Source organism: Chaetodon auriga, chromosome 20, assembly GCF_051107435.1.
Source record: "Chaetodon auriga isolate fChaAug3 chromosome 20, fChaAug3.hap1, whole genome shotgun sequence".
Taxonomy (NCBI): Eukaryota; Metazoa; Chordata; class Actinopteri; order Chaetodontiformes; family Chaetodontidae; genus Chaetodon; species Chaetodon auriga.
In genome coordinates, this window is record NC_135093.1 from 17,660,497 (window position 1) to 17,686,489 (window position 25,993).

Below are 25,993 nucleotides of genomic sequence, written 5' to 3' on the forward strand. Positions count from 1 at the left end.
TAAAAGCTCACTGCCTGTCTGCTGTATCCCAGTGTCCCTTGCTGAAATCAATTTCAAATGAAGTGGTGATATGACATCATCAGTCTCTCTGTGCATGTGTTTGTATATGCATCATTTCACAGAACGTGACCTCTGAGCATATGCGATGACAGATGCTGGCCTTTTTCAAAGATTCCATCATTTGTTGCTGCTTGTGTTGTGGACCTCTGTGTCTTCCTGGTTATTGCAGCGACAGCAGGCCGTGCGCTGCTCGCACACTTGCTTGTTGGCTTGAATGTGGCTTGATTGTGTAGACCGTGCGGCTTTATGGGTGCCCAACATCACTGAATGTGCCAATCATGGTCATGAAATAGCCTCTCAGCAGTTGTGCTGCTTAAACATCAGCAGGTCGCTGTGGAATGATAATTCCATGGCGCTGTCCATGGTGCTGAAATAGCACAGTTCATTGTAATCTATCTTTCTCTCTCCTCCCGCGCTTCCATCTCCATCAGTTTCCCCTTGGATCTGTCTTGCATCTCTGTACAGTCTATAGGCTGCATAACCACAGGTCCTCCTCCTTCTGCCTCACCATTATTTTACACATTTATTTATTTATTTATTTTGCTATTAACAAATTTTAAATTACACTGGATAAGGATGTGTTAATATGCCTGTATTTGTGAGGATGTTATACTTCACCATGATCTACCTGCACGATGTGGCCTTTCCAATTCCTCCTACCACACACACACACACACACACACACACACACACACACACATGCACATACACATACACATACTAGAGGATATCGCCTGTGGGTGTGTGTTGTGATTTGATGTCTCTTATTTGCTCTATATTAAGCTCCTTGAGTCACTGTGACCTGGTGATTCAAACTGATGGCACATGGGGCAGAAACAAAGATCCGAACACAATCAAATTACACACAGAGTGTAAACGTATTTCCTCGCTGGCCCAGGAGCCAAACTCTGATCACAAACTGACTTCTCTCACCTCTAATCTGCCACAGTGCTATCGCTACTCCTCAGCAAATCCAGGTTGCCCATTGCCATAACGGCAGTGAATCAGTGATGCTGGAACACACAGAAAATGTTATGCTCGGCTGATTGCGTTACCTGTCGTCACTTTGGAGGTCAAAAATGAGGTCAGCATATTGTTCTGAAGACCGCTTGCAGCTGATTTTGTATTCTGAATCAAACATATTTGTTTATATAATCTCCTTTTTTCCCTGCCCTACTTGTGGTGTTTAAATGGTCATACATAATGAAAACTGTTATATAACTTGGCATTAACAGCCTCTCTTTGACAGAAAACAGGGCCAGCAGCACCACATGTGTAATTCAACAGGTCACTTTTACCTACTGGAAGCCTGTGTGTGTGTGTGTGTGCGTGTGTGTCTGTGTGTGGGAGGATAGGCGAGGAAGGCATAAAGGAGGTATTTGAATGTTATTGTGTGTTTGTGTGCGCACAGTACCTAAGGAACTTATTACATAGCAGAGAATAGGTATAATAAGTGCGTAGGTTAAGGTGAGTGGTGCTCTACAGTAGTTCAGCTGCCCCCAATTCTCTATTGGCCAAAGACAGCCGCTGCACAAGTAACCAGACACACACTTGTTTAACATTAACTCTTGTTTCTCACAAGCCCCCAGTACCAAAGAAAAAAGTCAACATTACTTCTGCTGAAAAACTGAAATGAAATTCAAATGAACTTTTGCTGAGACAACAAGGCTGTCAGACTTTAAATTCCCCAAAAACGAATAACTCTAAATCCAATTTATTGCTCTCTAATGACGGCACTCCATATGTTCTCCAGAGAGCGTGGATTTTTGCTGCCAACTGACAGCGTCAGGGCTGTAATTTGATTGGTGCAACTGTGCGGGCGGCTCCTAAAAATAGTTTGTGATATGGCTTTAATTCCAGCAACCACACAGTAAGTGAACCGGCCGGGGAGCTGGCGCTGTTAGCCGTTGCTTCATGCTATGTGTGATAAATGCTCGCTCTGTGTTATTCTTTGACCCTGTGCGTTACTCTGTCATCAAATGACAGATTACTGAAATCACAGGACTACTCATTGCTGTGAGACAGTCTGGTTGTTCGCTATCATCACAACTGGACCATTGAAAAAGAGACCGCTAATGCTAGCTAGACCCCCATCTTTTAAATAACGTGGGACGAACTCAGTGCGGGCTGTGTAGAAGCTTGACAGTGATGAAATGAACAAAAAGTCACGTCTAGTGGGATAAAGAGCTATCGTTAGCCAGCTAAGCTATCGGCCGTCCTCTCTCTGATTGGATGCCAGTTAACGTAGCTTGCAGAAGCGCACACGGAGTTGATAGAGGATCTCCAAGAAACACTTGAGGTCATATCCATGCGGTCGTACTGTTGACATCAGTAACAGCCAGGTGACGGCGGGCCAGGCAGACAGCGCAGCATTAACAAGTCCCCTGGCAGCGCATCTTCAGTGTGACTTCACTGCCTGCTGTTTGTCAGGAACATGCGAAAAATGATTGCACCATGACAGACAGACCGAAATCTGAGTTCGAAACAAGACATCGAGGTTGATGTCATAACAGAAACCATGGCAACAGTGTGAAACAGTCCAGATTTGGAACTGAATCCCTGTCCACCTGAACTGGTTGATGAACAGGGGGCTGGTGACAAATTTGGAACCATTGCACCCCACTGCTAATGGCTTACTGCATGCTGGGATGGGCTCCAGCCTCCTGCACCGCTGAACAGGAAAAATGGGTTTAAAAACGTACAGACTTTGGTATGAAATGCAGTGTTTGCACCAAAGGGAGCCATAATTCTCTCACCACAACCTGTTTTAGCATTAACCCACTGTGTGTGTGTGTGTGTGTGTGCGTGCGTGCGTGCGTGCGTGCGTGTGTGTGTGTGTGTCTGTTGGTTTCCCAGGTGATTACTTTGGCATCCTGATGGATGAGAAGGTGACAGTCTTCCCCTTCAACATCATAGAGAACCCGATGTACTGGGGCAGCACTGCCAACTACCTCGGCCTGGCACTCATGTAAGTGTGTGTGTGTGTGTGTGTGTGTGTGTGTGTGCGCGCGCGTGTGCGTGCATGTGTGTATTTCTGCAGTCAACAAGAGAATGTTATTTGAATAAACGTGTCTGCAGAAGTCTGTAGCTGAGACCGGCTCTACCAAATCATGGCACTAAGTTACTTTCACCAGGTTTAACCATTATTTGAGGAGTTCACGTGAATGAAATAACATTAAAGTCGGATGACGTGCCGCCAAGCATGGCCAAGTGCTGATGTGCATCAAGTGCTTCTAAATAAAGTGAGGGCATGGATAATAAGCTGCTACCTGCAAATGGAAAATGTTGTTGCGAATCATTTCCCTCTTGGAAAAGGTAGGGAGGTAAAAACTTTTACGTGTGCCTCGTCTCTATGACAACTGTGACCACATCTCTCCGAGCCTGCCGTGCGTAGTTGCTAGGCAAGCGTTCCAGGGTTGTCTAGCCAGAGGCCGATAAATGCTCTTAGCCCCCATTCTGGCTCACGCAGAGTTGTTACGTGGACTCCATTCCTAATTTCACGGCTTCTGTAGTCCCTTTGTTGTTGAGTAAGTTTGCCTCTGCTTTGAATTTAATCGACTTTCATTTTCAGTGTCCTCTGCACTGCAGGCTTTGAGCGATCGACCCAACGATCGCCTCATTTCACTGCCACCTCCTCTGTCTGTTTGTCCCTCTCACCTTTGTCTTCCCTCCATCTTTCTCCCTCCCTCTTATGTTGAAGTGAGATACAGAAGCAGCCCCCGCCTCAACCTGCTCCGCCGTCTTCGGTCTTCATCCCTTTGTTCCCTGTCTGTTGTTGTCAGTAACACAAAGTGAAGCTTTAAAAATAGGCCTGTGGTTTAACCCTTCACAAGTCAGCTGACACGAACTAATGTCTGTGTGTGTCTCCACTGCTTCACTGGCGTCCAAATCAGTCAGATTTCTATGGCATCTGATGATGAAAAACATCCCAAGTGACATTTCTGGTGTTTAGATTAATGCATAACGAGCGTCCTTCAAGGCTTAACAATGCATTTGTTGTTTTAACAAAACAGCGTCAGCTCAAGATGCACTGATCGCATCGAACGTCTCGAAGGATCGCCAGTTTGCTCAGTTGTCATGGAGCAGTTCTCTTCAGGATTTCTCATCTCTGTTAACTTAAAGCAGGTAAAATCAATATTCTAATAATAACAATGGCTCACATGACTGCCGTGTGTGAAGTGGGTTGCTCATAATCGCCCGACTCTGCAGTTCCCCTCAGCTGTGCAGAGCTTTAGTCTCTCAGCTCATTGCTGGGTGTGCAAAGAAAGTTTTGAAGTTTGCGGTGTCATTTTAAAAGGTCGTTGTCGGGTTTCAGTGGTTTGCAATTCAAGCTTGACTTTTAAAAGTCCAATAAGTGCTCCAAATGGAAAAGTTTGAACATTTACAGTTCCACGTCAGCTGAGCTCACCCCATCTGCTGACAGCGACCTTGTGATGTGAAGCTCTAGGGCGGGTGAGTAAGTTTACTTTGAGTTCCGATTGTTTTGTCAAGTGTGTTGGGTCAGGTTTTGTGTACATCAGAATACTTTCTCCTTTTAGACTCTACCGAGTAAACAGTAAAAATTTGAACCAATAGATGAATAACCATGAATCTTCCGCAGTCGATAGTAGTAGTGTGAACTCATGCTCGTGCAGTGCATGTTATGTGCATGCATGGTTGAACCCGAGATAGAAACTATACAGGTCCTAGAGGGCAGCCAGTGATTCAAAATTCCATAGGATGCCTTTCATTTCTAACATAACATTATGTTGTTAACTGTGATGTTGACTGACACGTCCTGAAAGACACACAACAATGCACCCTGTGCAGCTAGAATGGAAGTGCATCAGCAGGGAAAACTTCTCCACACACAAACACACAATGTTTCCACTCCCACAAGCCCATCACTGTGCTAGACAGTCTCTCCCACACATTAGGCCACTCACTGGCCCCTCTGTGTGACCTGAACAGATTAGCTGACACACATTAGCAGACTGATACAATGATCACGTGCTGGACTCGTGCTACTAAATAAATAAGATGGCACCTAAAATTTCTACATGATGCCATTCTTTTTCGTGGTCACATATCATCATTTTCATGGAGCACTGCTCCAGAAAAAGGACTGTAAACCAAACTGGAGCAGTCTCCTAAAGTACTCTCCTTTTTCTTCTGTCTGGAATGTATTTTGTAGAGTGCATATCACATTGTTCTTGGTAGCTTAGTTTAGGGTGAATTACCTCAACAGCTATTGAATGCATCTCCATTAGATTTAGTACAGAGTGTAATGTTCCACTGAGCATGAACAGTACTTTGCTTTATGACCAAATACCTGGAAAACCGTCCATCAGCCTCAGCTTGTGTTGCTAATTAGCAGATGTTAGCATGCACACACGCTAAAATGAGGCAGTGGCAGTGGTTAGCATTGTACCTGCCAATTGTCTACATGCTGCCATGGTTATTGTGAGTGTGTTAGCATGCTGATTTTAGCATTTAGCTCGATGCACCACTGTGCCCGAGTTCAGCCCTAAGCACGGCTGAGGGCTCGTCTACGCGGGAGGTGTCTGATGATGAGATAAGCTTCACTCACGTTTTTTGTGTGTAACCACAACCTAAAGCAGTCAGTTTTCTCCTGTTCTCTGTGCATCATTTCAGTGATTGCGTATTGAGCTTTGTACCTTGTCAAGCAGTTCCTGAATGCATCTTGTGTAGACACAGATCGACATTAGCAGCCTATATAGACATGGCGTTAAGTCTTCTTAATGTCATGATACGCTTGAAAGTGATTTTAAGCACACCACGTTTTAAAGTTACAATCCATAAGATCTAAAAACACATGTATCAGCATGTATGCAAGAACAGCAAGTACCTCTTAACATCATACCCAAACAGAGAATGAAAGAAGACTTTCAGCATTGTTGTGCAGGTAATACTGATGCAACTTCAAGCAGCAGTGTAGCAAATGTATAAATCAGCTCTTTTCCCCCCTGCATACTTTTTTCACACTTGGAGATAAAAACCCCTCCAGCTCACTCCACAATGACACAGATGATTTGTTTTATCACCCCAACATGACCACAGATTAACAGTGCGGTGAAGTTACATCAGGGACCATTATCATGTGTTGTGCGTGTGGGAAGGAGCGGTATCTCTGGGCGAGATGGAACAATGACGCTCTGATTCTCAAAAGGTCACTCTCTGCTTCGGGAGAGTCTGCCTCGCTCCGCTCTCCACTCTGCTCTGCTCTGTTGCCATTGAGCCTTTGGCTGACTCTGTGGTGTGAATATGTCCAGAGGATAGCGGAGAGAGTTTAGTCATGAAATAGTAAAATGTATCTCAGAACACGGCTTCGTGGACAAAGCATATATTCATGCCTATGTTTCATCACAGCATATCTCCCATGTTAGAAATGTGGTTTTGCGTTTGTGTTTCGTAACACGAAAGCACAAATGTATGTTTTGTTGGATGATGTGATTGTATAACACCGGTCGATCTGTGCTTCAACTTGCTGCATTTCAGAATTCATTTTAAAATTCATGACTTTCTGTCTGCAAAGCCCGACCGAACTTCGCGTATCAGTGCCGTGCCCGTCAGATTTGAGTCCTTCAGGCCCTTCAGGTGATGTGCTATGAGCTCTCTGGGCGCTTCGAGAGGAAAATCCCCAGTTGTCCAAAGCTAGTTGTTGACACCTGATGGTGGTGTGATCCCAGCTGCTTCAGATGCGCTCCCATAGTAACATCACTGAAAATGAGGGTTGTAAATGTTACTGCCACTGACAAATAGCCCTGATTTCATACTAAGAAAAAATAATACTGGAACTAATAACAACTGAACTAAAACAGAACTTTTTTAAACAATAACACTAAACTGAAATGAGCAAACCCAGTCGAACTGAAAAACCAATGAAAAATGCAAAACTAGAACAACTGTTTCCCACAGTGTGAATATCTGTTTTTTCCCACTGTCATTAAGCTTAGCTCGCCTGTGTGCTGCTCGTCGTTACTCAATAAGACTAAACTCCTGCCTAGCTCGCAGCTCATGCTGATGTCGGCAACAGTTTCGGGTCCAGCGTAGAGGGCTGCCCCCGCCCCCACCCCACCCCCCAGCATCAGTCCCTTTTGAACAGCTACCCACCAAGTTATGCAATGACTAGACAAGACAGTCTGTATCTCCAGCTCAGACAAAACAGCCGTTACCTGTACTGCAGTGCCCGCCCACCCCCCCAACAGAAATTCTTTGGAACTTTACAAATACGCGCTTCTTTGAAGATGCTTTGAACAGCATGAGATGTACTACAGATAATAAGTAGTTATCTTGAGTCAGGCTTTTTTTCCGAGGGCCCTGAAAACCGCAGTCTAATCTGATGGCGTCAATAGGAAATAGCTACAGGCCCGTATCGAACCTGCCTGTCTCAGGACAGATGGTTGAAAAGGTTGTTTTTCAGCAACTTCATGCTTTCCTGGTGCAAAACAGTTTATTTCTGTTTTCCTCCACCGCCAGTGCATGCAGTAATCTATAAAATGGTTTTACAGTACCTCACAACCATTCCTTATTATTAAAACTAATAAGATGTGTAATCAGAAAGGGGGGATAAAATTATTATGTGGCTTTGGGATGTGGCTAAAAGTACACAACCGATCGACACTGCATGTAATTATTTTCTTCCTCACCTAGAACGAGACTGCTTGGCACGACACAGAGATTAGCGCGTTACTGTTCTGTCCCACCTGACTGGCTAATTAACGACTTGACAATCACACATCTGAGGCGACACTTTGGGAGGAGCAGTGTTTAATATTTGGAGCTTCTGTATTTGTGAAAAAAATAATTTCCTTTGTTTTTTTCCTTTTTTTTTCCCTTGGGTAGACTCATTCATAATTGGAAGTTGTGTTTTTCTGTCCTTTTTTTTTATTCATTTTTCCAGGAATCAAATCAAAGTCCCCTCTCTACATTTATCCTCAGTCACAGGTAGGATAATTGCAGCACTTGCGAGTGCTGTTTTGTCAAATGGAGCATTAAGATTCACTGAATGCATCACGCTGTAGGAGTCCTGAATTCTTCCTCCTCACACATATTTAAACCTATAGTGTTTTTGCGATAAATTGGAGGCAGCCGTCATCTCCCTGCTGTATGTTAGAAGGCAGTGAAGAAAATCAATGTGCTGTCCATGGGCCTCATTTGTTCAAAGGTTACTCCAATTACTATTTGAGTAAATTATGCAAACGTGTAGCTGCAGTTGAAACTTCTTGCTAAACATGACACATGATCTTTATATTGTCCACTAATTAGGTTGGGGAGTGAGTAAGCGGATGGTCAAAGTTTGTAGCCGGCTGGATTTAACTTATTATTTTTATTTATTTTTCTATTGAACGCCTTGTAATGCCAAGTATTCAGATCTCTTGCCCAGCAGTGTAGCGGTGTCTCGTTCTGGCTTCCATCGCTTCCAATCCATCGCCTTCGCCCTTTACTCCATGATGTTTGTGTTTATTTTCAAGGTAAACAGTCACAACAGAGAGGACAGACCAGCTTGCTTGTTAAGAGATCTGGAAATGTGAGCACCTGTTGAGTGAACAGTGGGCTGAGTAGCCCCCGTGGTGTCACAGCCACCGGTGAAAGGTCATTCACCAACGTCACATCCCTCTCAAGGTCTCCTTCTAGAGATGGATCTTCCTGCAGGCTGTGATGGATGTCGGGTCATGGGCATTTTGTTAGTTTTTGATGTAGTCTAACGATGCGTTTTGGTGTGTTTGCTGCGTATTTGTAGACGTCCATGCACATGATTCCTTAGCTCCTTGTCCTTTCACTGTAATTTTCATTTTCATACCCTCCAGAAAGCTTGTGGGAAAACACAGAAGCGACTGTTGTTCTGTGAGTGGATGTCAGTGAACAAACGTCTCCTGTATGCAGTCAGCAGCGCAGAGGACATGGAAGATGACAGGGTTTGCTGCAGCCTGTGAAACAGACACTGATATGCATCTCTGGTTATTTTAAGGCAGATATATGCCAAATATCTGCGTATACACACCACTACACCCCTGCCTTCACTTAAAGCAATGAATCAAACTATCAATCAATCAAAAAAAAAAGAAATTACGTTACTCTCTATGTGGACTAATGCGTTACTGATTCCACTACTTTTGCAGTACCAAAAGGAGTACAATTAGCATTTAATACCACAATTATACTATGCTTCAGAATTATACTTTGCTTTCTACTTTAGCCTTAGCATAACTTTGTCTCTATGGCAAGGTTAGCTGACCTTATGATGATCTCAGCTTTGTCTCACAGGCGTAACCGCATCCTGAAGCATTTATTTACTCTTCAGGTCCAAGGTGGCTACTCTTCAACAAATGACATCAGAGTGGCCATTTTATCAGAGCTGGATAACAAGGCATGCTAACGCAAACGCCGATGTCATCAGATGCCTGACAGCCAAACAAGAGCATCCCTCTTGCTGGCGCTTCGAGCACCAACCAACCTCAACACATCCATTGAGTAAACTCTGAATTGACTTGAGTGAAGTCAAGAAGTGTTGTCACACCCTTTCTGCGAAATGTTCTGTTTTGACCCTCAAGGCCACCGTAAAAATAGCTTAAAAGAAAGAAAGTGGAAAGCATGTGATGTCTGCTTGGCAGGTTTCCATCAGGCTGCTGTTTCCCTCACCTCTGTGGATCTACATTCTCTGTTTAATCTTTTCCCGTCATATTTTATTTCCATTCGATACAAAAGTCTGTGTGTTCATGACCATACGTGTCATATGACCTACATATTCCTGCAGACCTTATAATAATGTCTCGCCTCCCGTGGCTCTGTTTTGGACAGCGCTGCCATCACATCCTGTTCATTCCGTGTGCCATTTTCCATGAGGATGTGTGAAAGCCTTTTCTCTAACTCCTCAGGTTCCCTGTACAAGGTGCTTTTTTTCTCTTTTGTTTTCAAAGTTTGCACACATTGATTCATTTTGTCTTTTTTTTTTTTTGTCCCCATCTGTGTGAGAACACGTAGTTTTGAACCGTGCCAGCATATGAACGCCTGCAGCCCGACGCACATATGGAAACAAACCAATTCATGGTGCATATCCATGCGCACAGACGCAGATTTCCATACAGATTTAGATGACAGCATGCAGACTTGCAGACATGTGCGAGCTCGACTGATGCACAGACTGGAAAATAACGTCCCTGTTCTGGTATCAGAATTCATTAATTCCGATGCTCATTAGCTCACACCAGACTGACACCTGATGGTGAGCTTGATCATCATATCGTGTGACGCATCGGGTCACTGTGGAAGATTTGTTTCATGATTCTTTGTCAAAAACGCTCTTCTTTTTTTTTCCATAGTTGACAAAGTTGAGGACAAATTGAACCCAGAGGAGACGATTCCAGTTCAGCCAGGTGCTGCGTTGCCAATCATTAGTGATATTCCAGTTTGGTGTAAACAGCCAATTGTCCAACCAGTTTGTAATACAGGTCAGGAGTAAATAGAGATTACCACACAAGCTGTACTGACTCATAATTGTGTCTCACTGAAGCAGGATTGTGCGTCAAATGTGGAGTTGATGAAAGCCGTGAATCGAATGTAATTGCAGTTGTTACGGAACTGACAGAGAAACCTGAAGTCACGAGAGCACGGTCGTTCCCATCTTCCTGCCCTCGTTTTACGATGGGAAGCTCAAATGTTCTGTTTAACTGTCGTATGGGGTGAAATGCAAAAACTGCCCGAACAAGAAATCCCTGAAAATATGTCAGGGGCCGCAAAAACAAGTAGGAAATGCCAGGTGTGGTGTCAGAATTTGCTTCCTTCAGCTCATGTAAGAAAGCCGTGCTTTTTGATTCCGGCAACATCCGCTGACCTCCTGTTTTCAGTCTGTGCACTGAACGCTCCCGGTGTGGGCCCATGCTGCAGTCCCATTTTCTGTGGCTTCTGTGATCTTCAGAAAGGTCAAAGGCAGTTAAATGAATTGGAAAAAAAAGTCATTTTGGTAAACCACAGGTAGTTCTAAAGCTTGCATCACCTCACATGTCTTGACCTGGTTTATGGTTCTTCAGGGAGAAAAGCAAAGTATTCCAACTCCAAACATAAAGCCAGTGGTTTAAGTTGAGATGACAGGTAAACACAGTACAGTGTGTGTGTATATGATCACTATAGTGATGTCTGGACTAGTGGTCCTCTTGTCTGTCTCTTGCAATGAAATTCGGACATTTGCGTTCCCCAGAGGATGAAGATGATTCCCATGACGTCTCATACACACACTCATGCTCCTGACAGATGACTTAAAAACTTTATTGATCTCGAAAGTGTGCCCAACGCTTTGTTTCATGACCAGCAAAGCTAATGACAGTCCCACCAGCCTCAGCTAAGTATGACGTTACCAGCAGACTGTGTACTCAAACAGCACATCATCTCTGCATCACATGACTATATCAGTCACAACATTACAGCTCCAAGCTACAGTTGAATGAGAAAGAAAGAGGCAGGGCATCATCATAATCTATGGTCTATGGGCGACGGACCTAGTGACCGACATTGCAGCCCACAGAGCCACGCTACTCACAAGCTAAAAAGCTTTTTTCAAGGCATCGCTCAGAGCATCCACTTTGCCTCTGAACATCAGCTGTTCCGATGTTCAGAGGCGGAACAGCTCAGTTCAGTCTCATTCGTGGAAATTGGTCGCCATCTGTTTTTCTCTCTGCCTTTAAAAAGTCCTGAGCTGAGTTTAACTCGACTTTCCTCTCTGCGTCCTGCTGTCTGCATTACTGCCTGCTTAAGTAGGTCATGGGTAGACAGTTGTGTAAGCCTCATCAGCAAGTCAGTTTTAGCTGGCCCCGCCGTGTGCTGTGCTGATTGATGTGATTACGCTTCTTTTTTCTGCCTTAATGACAGGGTTGGCCACGGGAAGCTTCGGCGGGTGGCGTGGCAAGAAATTAAACCATTTCTGTGGAATGTTTAAGCTTACACAAGTGGCGGTCCAGATCACACCGTGTGTATTCTGAACATGCGGTACGTGCCGCCCACGAGTTCGGATAGTTTCTGTTACACACACTGCTGCTCCACATGAGAGGGCTTTTAGTCGCTCACATGTTGTTTTTTTTTTTTTTTACTTAATTATGCCCTTTGCATTAACTCCATCAGGTGAGTGCGGGTGTGCTCCTGTATGAAAGTGTGCCTACGTGTGTTTTTTTTTTTTTTTTTTTTTTTTCTGCTCAGGTATATGTAGGTCAGTGTGCTGTGTTTTTTTTTTTTTTCCCTCTCATGGAGGAACTACAGGAAAAACCATCTTGTCTTTTGAAAGGGGCTTTTCAAGTGATTTATTTTCTTAAAATATCTTTCACTTCGCTGTTTTATATTTACTCTGACTTTCTTTATCACTGACTGCCATCAAGCAGTTGCAGCTTCACTCCTCTTTTTTCTCCTCTAGCATTCAGACAGCTTAGTATTCGCTTCAGTCCGGCTGTTGGAGACACATCCAGTTCACATTTTACTTACATTTATTGTTTTTGTATATTTTGAAATCCTGGGGATGGATCCAAAGATTTTTAATGTTGAAGTGATTTTCAGGTTCTGCTGTCATGTTTGAGATGGGTGGCCTGAAGTGACGGCTTCATCGAGAACTCCACACACAGTATATGACCTAACCCATCCGTCTGCTCTGTCTCCATAGTGGTGCCAGTCCTGCTGGTCTGGTCCTGACTGCCATCGTAGCCGTGGCTTACAAGGTGGCAATAAGGTTTGAGGGGTAAGTCTTTCATTTTCTCAGGCCCTGATCATATGTGTCAATAAGATGCATTTGATTAGTCACTTACAGAGGACTGTACTGAGGACACAGCTGATTCAGGTCACAGTCAGACATGGTCCTGGATGCTTAGTGTGAATGCAAATTTGTCTCTAGCCAGCTGTTGCATTAACATACAACTAACAGCAAGGGACCCCAAACCCCACCTTGTGGAACTCCTCTTTAGAAATGTCTGTCTTGTTAAGCTCTGCACATCTGTGTCCCCCCAAACTTCCACTCTACGTTCGTTAAAACCAAGGCTCAACCCAGGACCAAAGCTGGGTCCTCCTCAGTCTTGTTGGCTGTTGTTCTATTGCTACAGATCTCTGGCCTGTGTGTCAATTTATTTCCAGTGTTTCTCATCCAGAAAAACATCCTGATGTGGTTGAATACTCCTTTGTTTTGAGAGCTCATCCACTAGGTCATAGCCACAAGTAGACATGTCACTGAGCCACAAGTTAACTTTTTTTTTGGACTTTTTTGGACTTAGTGGCTCGTTACAACCCTGATTTTGCAGACAAGGCCGCCTACTCCCGCCTCTCTTCCTCCTCTCTTGTGTTTTCTTCTTAAATGTTATCTCCATTTGTCAAGAACAACAGTCATTAGTTGTGCAAAGAGCTGAGATGGACAAAAATGAAGCATTAAAAGAGGTGGACACATCCCTTTCCTCTCTTTCTTTCCACATTTTAAAAGCCCTGCTGGTCCGTCATCTCCCTCACGTCGTCGTCCTCCTCCTCCTCCTCCGCATCCATCGCAATGACGAGATAAAAAATGGTTATGAGTGACCTACTTCTGGACATCTGTCCACACAAACACCTGTACAGAAATACACACACCCACATGCACACAGAAACGCACAAACATGCTGGGACTGCATAAGCCAGTCGCAAATGAGGAAGAGCTCGCCATGGAAGCAGCTGCCCATGTGCACTTGCTCATTAAGGCGACTGTGTGTGTGCGCGCCTGCGTGATGCCCTCTCATCTGCAGGTGTTTGTATGTACATGTGTGAACTGTGCAGCATTACATGTGTGGGGACACATAACAGGGTCATCAGTCAAGTCACAGCATAACTGCTTCTGATTCAAATATGCATAACAATAACACACAGATCCACGCACCTAAACACGTCATGCTTTGTCTCAACTTGCTATCTTGAGGACCCCATAGTAAGACATAGCACCTGGATAGCAGCAGCAAGACGAATGATGGAGAATGGCAGATTGACTGACCTACATTAATCACATACATAAAGCTTAGTGCGTGCACACACAGTCACCACTACACAAAACATCAAAATCAGTGCCATTGAATTCAATTAGAGATCAGCCAGTTACGTCTGCCGAGCCCTCTTTGTCTGTTTGACCTTGTGGAGCGCCTGAAGGTTTCATTCACCTCGCCCCTCTCATACTTCTGCTGCTATATAAGTCACAAACCTTTGTCTCGCCGAGTCTTTCAGCCTTCACTCTCTGGTGAAATGCGGAGTCATGTTAGCCATGAAAAGAGAGGTTAGCCTCGGCAGTGTCGGAAGTATGCTTTTCAGAAAATGTCACACATTTAAGCGTCCGCTGTGAATGAGAGCGCAGGTGTATAAGTCGCTGCAGCAATTTCCGGCAGCGCTGATCCACAATTGTGTCATTTAGCCCGAAACTGTGAACTGAGGGAAAGACAGGTGCCAGATTTTACCACACACTGTGACTGGGAAAAGATTCATAGGCTATATTTATCTATTGCTTCTGGCATAGATTCTCAATGATCTCATTTAGTTAACTGCGAGGATAGCAAGGCGTCCACTTGGATATAACCGCACACGGTGACTTGAATGGGTAAAGGCCCCGGTGGCATAGATGCAGGAGTGGAAATAGTGAGTGCCTCGCAGCTTTTTCAGCTCATAATCGCTTGACATCCCTCAGACACTTAAAGGCAGGAATCCGTTTGGTGCGTTGATGTCCTCCAGTGGCCTCGTGGGGACTGATCTCTTCGTAGCCAAATCATTTAATTCTGTTTGCTCTTGTTCTGAGTCTTAGCCTAGCTTTAATACTACGTGGATGTGATATATGGTGCAGAAGAAACTTTCTCTGGATAATGTCAAAATGCAGGACAGTCATATCTGTACTATGTCCTCTCCAGTTGGTGGCCCCCGCTTAGCTCACCCATGCCTGAAAAAGGCCCTGGCTGCAAATATCCTGCATTTTACAAGAGAACACCATTATCACACAGATTAAGAACATTGAACACACTTGCAGTGCTACACAAACAGAACATAGGCTGCCCTGCATCCTTCAGTCTCCTGCATGCTTTAAAATGTGTCTCATGATTCAGAGGTTTGGTACCAACCATCCTTGGCAGGCTCTCGGTTAAGCTCCTCTCTCACCTATAAGGGCTGTTATTTTCCCAATTCCCTCAATGACACAGAGGGAACAGCGCTGTGGCACAGCTCTTATATCTGATGCGGGGGTCAGTAGAGCGGAGGAACATGCGGAGACACAAGCCATCTTCCTGTCATTAACACACGTACGCTCCAGCTCGCTCACGGTTCAGCACACGCGTGGTCCTGGCACAGAGTGGTACGGCCTTCCAACCTCTGATTTATTGTCCCATTATATGTTTGTTCTGCTGTATTTACAGACCATTCACTGAACAGATCTATCAGGAGAGGAGTCAGCGGCGCAAGCGTGAATAATCACCTCTCTCCCAGACGCCTCCTGCTCCTGGTTTGGCTGAGGATTCCCATCCTGCCACAAGGACTTACCAGCAGCCTGGACCATAAATCCGCCTCCAGTGTGGATTGAACAGCTACAGTCACACTGCAAACCCTTCGTATGAGTGAAGAAGCTACAGGGAGCCATATTACTTTGGTCCACATGGTGATGACATATTTAATTGGCCTAATTATGCCAAATTCAAGGAATAGATCAATATTCTGAAAAACATGATTATCTGCATTCTTATTGAGAATTAGATAGGAAGATTGATACCACCTCCTCCTGGCTTGAGCTCCATAGTTGGAGCCATGCTTTATGCTAAGCTAAGTTAATCACCTGCTTTTCAAATGCATGTCAGGTGCTGTCGCTGGACAGAAATTTTGGCTACAGACAAATACAGACGAGTCCTCTTCAGAGCAAACGTCCCAGAGAAAGTTGGACTATGTACATAATTCCATGAACAATGGCTTTGTTCCGTTCAGATGCCGTTGAGCCACCGTGCACAGTACCAGCACGCCTGTGTTTGACAACTCAAGCTGTCTACTGTGGACTAAGTGTTGACAACCCAGTGAACATTCAGTGTTATTCCTTGTGTTGTTTGTGCTCCTTTCCAGATGCATTACTCCGTCAACGCAAACAGCATCTTAACCCACAGACACTGTTTTTTATTCTTCACATAAAATGTTTACTTTCTCTATTAACTCCAAAATGCTACAATTTTGTATAAAAAAAACCCCAGACATGGCTACTTGTAATGGAAATACTGTGCAAGATTTAATTGTTAGTCTTTAAAGTGACATCATCACGGGTCAACTGGCGTGAGGGAATCTTCATAGTGTAACAATGGATGTCATGCAATACACAAATGTGAGCATTTTAAATAATAAGCCCACGGTGGCTTTGTGCGATACCTATGCAAACCATTCCATTCTGATCAGCACACACTGCCTGGCGATGTTCTCTATGTTAATGGCATATTTTTTTATGTAATAAAAGAGTGACTCAGGGTTCAGAGCGCTGGTCTCTCTTTGTGTCTGAAGAAATCAAGACTGTTAATGGATGCACTTAAGGCAGCACTTTTGCATATGTACGTCTTGTGGGCAGATGTGGGGGAAGCAAAGTGCTACTCATCTTCCTGATCCTAGGAGTGCTAATGCAGCTACAGTGATAAATGATATATTTGGTTTGTAATTAAGAACCTGCTAAATACGTAATGACTGCTACATGTACCATATGTACATGTATGAGTGTCTGCTACCTTAACATCCATTTCGGCCTCGCATCCGGGATTTCAGCGTGCGTCTGGTCGTACCAGGTAAGGCCAGTAAGTTATCGGTGAGCTCTCAGTTCAAAGCGTGTTTGCCAGTGGACTCGTTCTTCATTCTGCCACCTGTGTGTCATCACCTTGTTCTGGACGACGTCACGTTACCAGAGCACAAACTGAGAGACACACTGTGTACACTTAATGATCGCACTCCTCAGTATGATTTTACTAACCGCATCAGAAAGCCACCATTTGTAGTTTTTCAGCAAGTTACGTAATGAAAGTCTTTCTTTATGTCCATCACTTCTGTCCAGCAGCTCTGCTTGTTTCCTGTCCTCCTCATGGTGATGGTGAGACTCCAGTCACTGGACTGGACTGAGTAAACAGGATAAATTATGCTCATTGGTTAGCCTTAGAGGTGCTGCATAGAGCCGGGCCTGTTTCTCCCTGCTTCCGGCATTAAGTCTCTCTTCTCAAGAGTATTTGCTGTGTAATGAATGTTTCTGTTCACATTTTGTCTCAGAAAACGCAGGAATAAATTTTCTCAAAAGTAGGTCAAAGTCACTGTGAAACAGGTGGCTTGGTTTCAGTCCTCTTCCTCTGCCGTCTCATGAAAATCGTTATTCTTTCCAACGCGAGTGCCGTCAGGGTTGCTGATTTCATTTCTTTCCATTTGTCCTTGTAACTGCCTGAAGAGGAACAAAACACTGTCTCTGAATAATTACTGGCTTTTCTTTGAAGTTACAAAACACCAGCTCCAGCGTACAGAAACAGCCGTGTTAGACATCACACATTATACAAAGTGTTGGCTGAAATCAGGCTGCACTTCTCTTTTTTAAATAATTTAGTGGCTTTTTGTTTTCAGCAGCGTACCCGGGAAGGTAATCAGCTGTGCCGGTATAGGACGGAAACAAACACTCATCAGTGCGCAACTTACATTTGTCTCTCTAACCAGCGTGTTCATTCCCTTTCGTGGCTGCCAAACAGTGGCCTAATTATAAATGTGGTAACATTTGGGGATTTGCATGTTTAGACCAGAGAAAGTGTATTTGCAGCGCTACCTACGCAAGCAAACAGCCAAAAGCAGAAACATTTGACGCTGTCCTCCTGTTTCACATATGCACACTGGTGCCCTGAAGCTGAGCAGTTTGTCATGTATTTTTAATAGATTTTGCACAACAGTGCCTTTTTTTTCCCAGCATGACAGCAACATGTGTTTTCTCATCTGCACTGTGGCAACATTATTCTGTTAGACCGCTGGTTAATTATAATTATATCCTTAAGAGCTTGCAGGACACACCCCAAGTAAGCTTAGAATCTGATCTATGAACATATTATGACATCATTTCTCTTTGCTTTTCTGATAGCTTAAAGTCAAAAGAAGCTTATTTGCTGGACAAGCACCAACTTGATGCTCGAATGCAACAAAGATTTGAAAAGAACAGTTTGATATTTTGTGAAATATGCCTTGGAGCAGAGATTTGGATGCCTGCACACAGATATGAAGCTGCTAACATCAGCTGGTTATCTTAGCTTAGCATAAAGACTGGAAAGATCAGTGTGGGCCCAGGACTCATTCGGGATTATGTGTCCGTCTGTTTCTCAGCGGGGACCAGTTGCCAGACAAGCAGTGCCGATTCCAGGAAGTTACTGCCAGGCTAGCTTTTTCCAGTCTTTGTGCTAAGCTAAGCTAAGCTCCAGCTTCATACCTTAGATGTGACAGTGGTGTTGATCTTTTCATCTAACCCTTCTTCAGAGAGTGAACAAAGGTTCTCCCCAAAATGTTGAACTTTTACTTTGAGACACATTTCTAACTGACTGACGTGGCAGAATGACATACAGGAGCTACTGGAAGGTTCTGAAGTGCTTCACAGTACAGTGTATTTCCATTAAAGCAGATGTGACCTGGAGTGTCCAGAGGTGTCTATGACCCTGTCGAGGTGGACCTTTAATGCATGTGATTAAAGACTGCAGCTGATTTGCGTGTGGATTTGAAGCAGCTTTGCTCTCTCTGACTAGAGTCCAGTCATGTAGGAGGTCAAAGAAAAGCAGGTGTAGGGGATTTTTTTGTTTGTTTGTTTGTTTGTTTTCAATATTTCATGCCAGTTTTCAGGGCTGACTTCACAAACAGCATCTCCACGCCTGATCTGTATCTCCCACTCCGTCCTTTATGAGCTGCCTGGCAGAAGCCCTATTTGCTCACGGTCGGCACCGTTTGTTTTTCCACTCTCCTCCACGTTTCCTGTTGCACTGCTGCACCACAGTGCACCGCTCCTTCCTAGCAGTGTCATTACCAGACAAACATGACCAGTGTGTTCACATGACACCTCTTCCTCATTACTGCTGCTCACACAGGGAAAGAAAATACACTTTCAGCCCTGCTATGATATGTTTTCTGATGCTGCCTATAGGTGGAGCGAAGGAGGGAGAGCTGAATGATGGGGAGGGGAACTGTTTGGATAGTTTTCCAGTCTAAACATCCATGAATTTTCTTTTTTGTCTCCCCCAACACTCACGCCTCTTCATTGACTCCGATCTGCGCTGAACACGTTTGCCATGTCAAGTTTTTTATGAACTGTGCATGCCTTCTTTCTACTGGGGGGTTGCATTCGGTAACACACTGGTGAGAGCACCTATTCCCGCACACACAGGAACACATTATTCCTCTGCAGCTGCCCCAAGACACTCACATACTTGACAGACAGTGGGTCATGACTCATAAGAGCAACATATTCACACAGGTGGCCAGGGCATGGGACACAGGAGGTCAGCGCGGCTCTTTTCTTCAACACCCGGCAAAATGTTCTTCATCCGAGCAGGACGCTTCCAGAAAAATATGTATATAAATTAACAACAGTCGTCCACTGAGTCTGTGACGCACACACAGTAGCTGGTTAACCCCATACAACACAGACACAGATTATCCCGGAGTTTAAAGGCTCAGGGGCCAGTCACATTTAACAAGGGACTTTTCTTTACATGGGTGGGAAGCTAGTTGCAACTTGGTCTGTTTAGTGATGAGTGTGCTCACAGATGGACTCACACATACAGTAGCTGCTTTTAGGACAGTGTTTAGTTGTTTGGAGCTCATTATAAAATGTGTGCTGGAGTTAAAGGTCCTCTGGTCAGACTGTAAAAGATCATAAGAAGCATGTGTCTGTCTTCTGACTATGACAGATGAATGTTTTTTCCTTGTCTTTGTTGTGAAATCCAATTTGCATATTATGAAATCACTTAACCTTTAGAACATGAAACACCCTCTTCACATGTCTCAGTTAGTCATTTTAAAGGATACTCAAAGCTGGGATTTCTGGCAGTGTCATGGCACAAGCAATGCCCACTCTGCTTAATACGGTTAGCGTCGGTGCTGATATTGGATGTGTGCATCCCTCATCCAGGCTGCACGGTGGCTCAGTGCTCGGCTTTTCAATCTGGTGGCTGTCAGATGTCACCCGACTGGTTTTGATTAAAAATTGAGCGGAAATATTCAACAAATTTCCAGATAATCTGCAAAAGAAAATGCAAACAAATGCACTTTTCCGCCCACTGCTGTTATTTGAATATGAGGAGTTCAGTCTTTGAGATAAATTGTTGGTGGCATTGGTGCGAGGAAGGTTCCAGTCTCCTCATCAATCTGATGTCTTTCAGTGGACATTTAAGTCATGTGCTTCATGTACATCATGATTTACTTGCTAAGCCTGCTTATATTGCACTTTATTGTGTTTTCTTTTAATCAATACACCAACTTTACCACATCAGCCAGTCTTGAAAATGCGTTTTCAATCACTCGATCATGTTTTTAAAATGTGCATAAAAACAGGTGGATGGAAATGCAAATTTAAATCTCATCAGGATGCTCAAGCCAAGCTTTGTCCATCACTGCAGACAGTACAGTGGTAACAAAAGCTTGGACAGCAAGAAACCTGCCATCTCATTATATCTCAGTTTAAGATCCATTTCAGCTTTTACTAAACTGGATCAGACTTCTCACACTTTCTGTATTTTATGCCACTGAGTGAGTGAGTGAGTGAGTGAGTCCTCACATCTGCCTGACTGAGCCCCATTAAAACAGCCCCCCCCCCCTTCACTCTTATAGAAACTCCATTCAATTCTATTTTCAATTCAATTTTTTGTTGGTCATTACACATAAATGACTGAGATAATTGACAGTTTCAAGTCTTTTCGCAGTTAAAGGCAGTCCACTAATCAAACAGATCGAGACTGCTTATATGCTCACACATACACACACACACACACACACACACACACACACACACACACACACAGAGAGAGAGAGCGAGAGAGAGAGAGAGAGAGAGAGAGAGAGAGAGAGAGAGAGAGAGAGTTCTGAAGTCAAAGTGTTTTCTTTTCAAACTGTACCCTGAGTGCCCCCCTTTGGTCACGATAGTAACTGCAGCATGTATTGAAAGCTGCCACAAGCCCCTTTCTGCATGAATAAGCAGCTCCAGCACCGACTGAGGGTATGAATGCATCCATTAATGAACACACGTTTGCAATTCAAGCTTAGGCTGCAGTTTTTTATCCACTACTGTTGTATAGAAAGATGCATTATTCAGTATTATCATTTTGTTTTCTTTTGCAGTGAACTGAAATCTGGTGCTATGGACAAAAAATAACAATAACCACAGTTCAGAGGCCACATGATTATTCAGGATCAGTGATCAGTAACATATTTGCTCGGTGTGCAAGAATTCTGCCGAGGTTTAATATTTTGAAAAACTGTCCAATGTCCACCCTCATTTTCAACACAGTGCGCCAAACCGGGTTAAATACCGGAAGATGTGTTAATTATCAACTTGTTCTGTGGAAGTTTTGATTTTGTTGTTACGCACAGGGCCAGATGCCAAGTCCCATCGCCTTCGCGTTAAACCGTATAGCACTTTCTGTATGTCACTGTTTCCTAGCGCTCCTTCTCGTCTTCCTTTGAAATGACAGACTGACGCACCACTGAGAGTTCGGTCCGCTTCTCCCTGCGCTCAATGGAGCAGAGAGTTCCTGCTCACTGAGCTGTGACGTCGACAGGAGGAGGGGTCCGCCGTGTGCTTAAATACACGGACTCCAATCCCACATTCAGACAGAAACGCACATCAGAGCAAAACAACAGCCTCTCCGCTGACCAAAGGCAGCTCAGTCGCCTTTTACGCACACACAGTCCACGGACTCGGGTATAGCCATGATTAAGAAAATGTCCCCCTCAGAGAGCGATTTTGACATCCCAGCAAAGAACTGCTACAGGATGGTGATTTTGGGATCCACCAAAGTTGGGAAAACGGCCATCGTGTCCCGCTTCCTGAACGGGAGGTTTGACGAGCAGTACACGCCGACCATCGAGGACTTTCACAGGAAAGTGTACAGCATCAAGGGAGACGTTTACCAGCTTGACATACTGGATACATCAGGGAACCACCCATTCCCCGCCATGAGGAGACTATCCATACTGACAGGTACTTATCCATATAGGTGTCTTTCTGCCTTAAGAATAGTTATAGGGAATCAGAGAGCAGTGCAAAAGTCAATTTTTAATGCTCCAACTATGTTGTCACCATGCGCGCCGTGCGCCTTAAGCGCATGGCTGCAGGGTGCACCAGGGCGTGACAGGTTTAGAAAACACAGGTTGCATCTCTGACATTTTGCCTACATCTGAAGCACGCGAAGTTAACCAAAGCATCCTCTCTCTCCCCCCCCCAGGCGACGTGTTCATCCTCGTCTTCAGCCTGGACAACCGAGACTCCTTCCACGAGGTGCAGCGGCTCAAGCGGCAGATATTCGAGACCAAGTCGTGCCTGAAAAACAAGATTAAGGAGAACATCGACGTCCCTCTGGTCATCTGCGGGAACAAGGGTGACAGAGAGTTTTACCGGGAGGTGCAGCAGGAGGAGATCGAGCAGCTGGTGGCCGGAGACGAGAAATGCGCTTACTTCGAGATCTCCGCCAAGCGCAACGAGAACGTGGATAAGATGTTTCAGACTCTGTTCACCTTGGCCAAACTACCTCACGAAATGAGCCCCGACCTTCACCGGAAAGTTTCTGTGCAGTACTGCGACATGCTGCACAGAAAGTCTCTGAAAAACAAGAAGATGAAGGACATTGGGGAAGCGTATGGTGTGGTCACTCCGTGCGCCCGGAGACCCAGCGTGCACAGCGACCTCATGTACATTAAGGAGAAGGCAATAGGAGGCGGCCAGGGCAAAGACAAAGAGAGATGTGTGATCAGTTAAGCAGACTGCGAGGCGCAAACTCAACACAAATCTTTGGAAGGAGATGGAGCCTTGTGCGTCAGCTTGAGAAGCGACCTACGCGGCCGGCTGCGCTCAAACTGACACGGGAGGTGTGGAGACGCCCGGGCCGCCGCGCGCTTTGGCCAAGTGCCATATCTAAGGACACTGACTGGACTCGCGAGTCCGCTAAAACCACCAAAAAACCTTGCCCACGAGACATGTGAGAATGTTAGCTTGTCCTGTCAATCAGAGCCCCAGTGTGTGACGTGGCTTCATACCTTGTGAGACTCGCGCATCGATGCGTAAAATGTATTTTGTTGACGTCATGCCTTTTCCAGATGTCAGAGGGGAGAGAAAAGAGACCCTTGTCTCAGGAGGTGTAATGTTGGGGGAATAATGTTGTTTACATCTTATGATAGATTTTCTAATAGCTAAGTAAACTTGAATGTTTTGTTGTAATCTGAACTTTTTTTTAAAATTGTGAATGTATATTTATTGTCATTGTCAATTTTTGCAAAGAAGTCAAACAAAATCTTGAAATGTAATTAAAAAAAACTGAAACGAAAACTTATTTTGCATTGTTTCTCATTTCTTCGATTTGAAGTTCTTTGGCTGCTGTTGAACTTTTTACACACAACCAACAAACATTCACTAAAGCCCCACAGAGTGAACTCACACAGAAATACTGCAGCCAAGCTTTAACACCTGTACACTTCTGTAGAGCCATCACCAATGGGCCAAATAATAGACAATCCTTGGCAGTCATAGATAACAGTATTCAAAGGCATGTGTCATTGCTGTTGAACTGATGCATTTCTCTCAATCATGCGGTGATGCTGCTGATCAGAACATGATCACAGACGCTTTACAAGCTTTATAAGCTTTCACAAACATCCTTAGTTCAGTGTAGATCTGTGTGTGGCTCCTGGATCCAAATGGGAATAATGCTCATCAAAGAAAGAAACTGTAGCACAGTGCATGATTTGGACAGGGAAGAAAACCAAGTTTAAACAGAAATGAAAGCATCACATTGGAACATAAAATCCTATCTGTCTGCACCACTGTGACCCAAAAATGAACAAATAACGATCAATATGTATCTCCTCTACTCCAAATGATCACAGCCTTTTGGAAAAAGACAGTGTTGTCAGACAAACGTTAATAACGTTTCCTTTCAAAAACAGGATGTTTGAAAAGGTTTGCTTCTGTGAAATGTGTGGATGTATTTAATGATGAAGAGGAGGAAGGAGCGCTCCCTCTACAAAAGATGGCCTTCCGTCTGAGAAGCTGTCCTTTGAGGTTTTTGCTCATTTGTGCCTGAGTGAGTGCTTTGGTTGACGAGGCTCCCGTTTCTTGTTTCATTGTTGTTGCACACATCTGTGTAAAAGAACATTTTTAATCAAAATAATTACCAAAATCCTGAGTCCATCACAAAGACTGAAGACTGGCAGATCGTACGGCTTTACTGTAACACTAAAATTATTGTCATCATCCTTGAGTAGTCCACTCATGCATTTTAATGAGAGACTGTGAAGAAGAAAAAAAAAGGAAAAAAAACACCCACACAGTATACTGGAGAGTTATTACACCCTGTAGCTCCAAACAAAGCACACAGTTTGTTCTCACCGTGGGTTTAATTCTACGTTATTTGCACCTGCTTCCACCTTTCCCCCCGGAGATCAACCAGAAACACAGCGTCCAGTCTCTCTCTCTGTGACGTGCAGGCTCCTCACTATCAGCAATAATACTGTATACTCTCTCTCTCTCTCTCTCTCTCTCTCTCTCTCTCTCTCTCTCTGTTTCAATCACTTCTGGGGACATTACACAGACTTCCATTTGTTTCCTGGAGACTCACCCTAACCAGAACCATATCCACTACTTGCCTAACCCTAAGCCTTAGCCAAACCTTAACCTAAACCCCAGTGACTTGTGTTTTGTCCTCACAAGAAAGACGAGTCCCCACAATGTGAGTAACGCACATCTACAGTGACAGAGAAAGAACAGCTTGCATTAATCCTGCGTGTGTGTGTGTGTGTGAGAGAGTAAGTGTGTGAGCAGTCAGGGACACACAGCAGTGTACTGTAACACTGCCCTCCTCCTTATCAGTAACACCATGTGCTGGACTCCCTGTTGCATTTAGAATGAAAAGACATCATTATGGAGTTCATCAATATGCATCATTGTCCTAATTAGCTGAAAGCCAACCAATGACTTCCGCATTATGAAACGTGCGTGTTGATCTATAATCTGAGGAGGAACAGCAGCACACTGAGCCTGAAGCCAGACGCTCAAATACAATATAGAAATGCATGTAATGAGATGATGAGGTTTGATCATTGTCAACCCAGCATACGGCAAAAGCGGCAACACTTGTAATTGTGTCAGAGGGGCAGAGGAAGGCCAGTGTCACAGTTTAAATAAGCACAGAGCGTACCAAATAGCACAGCAGTGGAACAAAGAGAGGGTGAGTAACAGTGCGGGAATTCTTCCTCAGAACGTCTCCCAATCGGAAAATATTTAAATCCAGATATCTCTGGAACACATGAAGGACGCCCTCATAAACTCTCACCTACATGCATACAATAAGGGAAATGTAAAGGCTTTTCTCTGCTCCATTGTCATTATTTCATACAGAAAACCACCATAAAATATTGTGACATGAGCACAGTTTTACTTCCATAGACTGTTTTCATCACCAGACAGCCAGACTTAACCACACGTCCTCTATTTGACCAATAATTGCCTGCTTAAATTACAGTTCAGCAGTTTGAGTAAAGCTTGTCATGTTATGTCAGCGGGTCCAGTGATTGAGGCTGATTTTCGAACAAGTGCATTTTTTACATAAAACAGACAGCCATGCCTACACCAGCAGCCTCTAGTGCCCCTAGTGGTCAAAAGGGTTAGTGCATGTGATTGTGTCCAAAATCATACATATAAGAAGTGTGTTTCCCCTGGAAAAGAAAGTTTGTAAAT

The 25,993-nt window shown here is 44.3% G+C and overlaps 2 protein-coding genes across 2 annotated transcripts in view; both read left to right on the plus strand.

Annotated features, from left to right (window-relative positions):
- pemt (phosphatidylethanolamine N-methyltransferase) overlaps positions 1 to 16,531 on the plus strand; it is a 53,859-nt gene extending 37,328 nt beyond the window's left edge. The window contains exons 5-7 of the mRNA XM_076759953.1: positions 2,917 to 3,028; positions 12,704 to 12,778; positions 15,441 to 16,531. Of these exons, the coding sequence (XP_076616068.1) occupies positions 2,917 to 3,028; positions 12,704 to 12,778; positions 15,441 to 15,495 (242 nt within the window). The 3' untranslated portion in view covers positions 15,496 to 16,531. The remainder of the gene's footprint in view (positions 1 to 2,916; positions 3,029 to 12,703; positions 12,779 to 15,440) is intronic.
- Positions 16,532 to 21,874: 5,343 nt separating this feature from the next.
- Positions 21,875 to 23,587, plus strand: rasd1 (RAS, dexamethasone-induced 1). The gene is made up of 2 exons (XM_076759952.1): positions 21,875 to 22,246; positions 22,491 to 23,587. Exons 1-2 carry the CDS (start codon positions 21,976 to 21,978, stop codon positions 23,018 to 23,020), a joined length of 801 nt encoding a protein of 266 aa, XP_076616067.1. The 5' UTR covers positions 21,875 to 21,975; the 3' UTR covers positions 23,021 to 23,587.
- Positions 23,588 to 25,993: the final 2,406 nt, after the last annotated feature.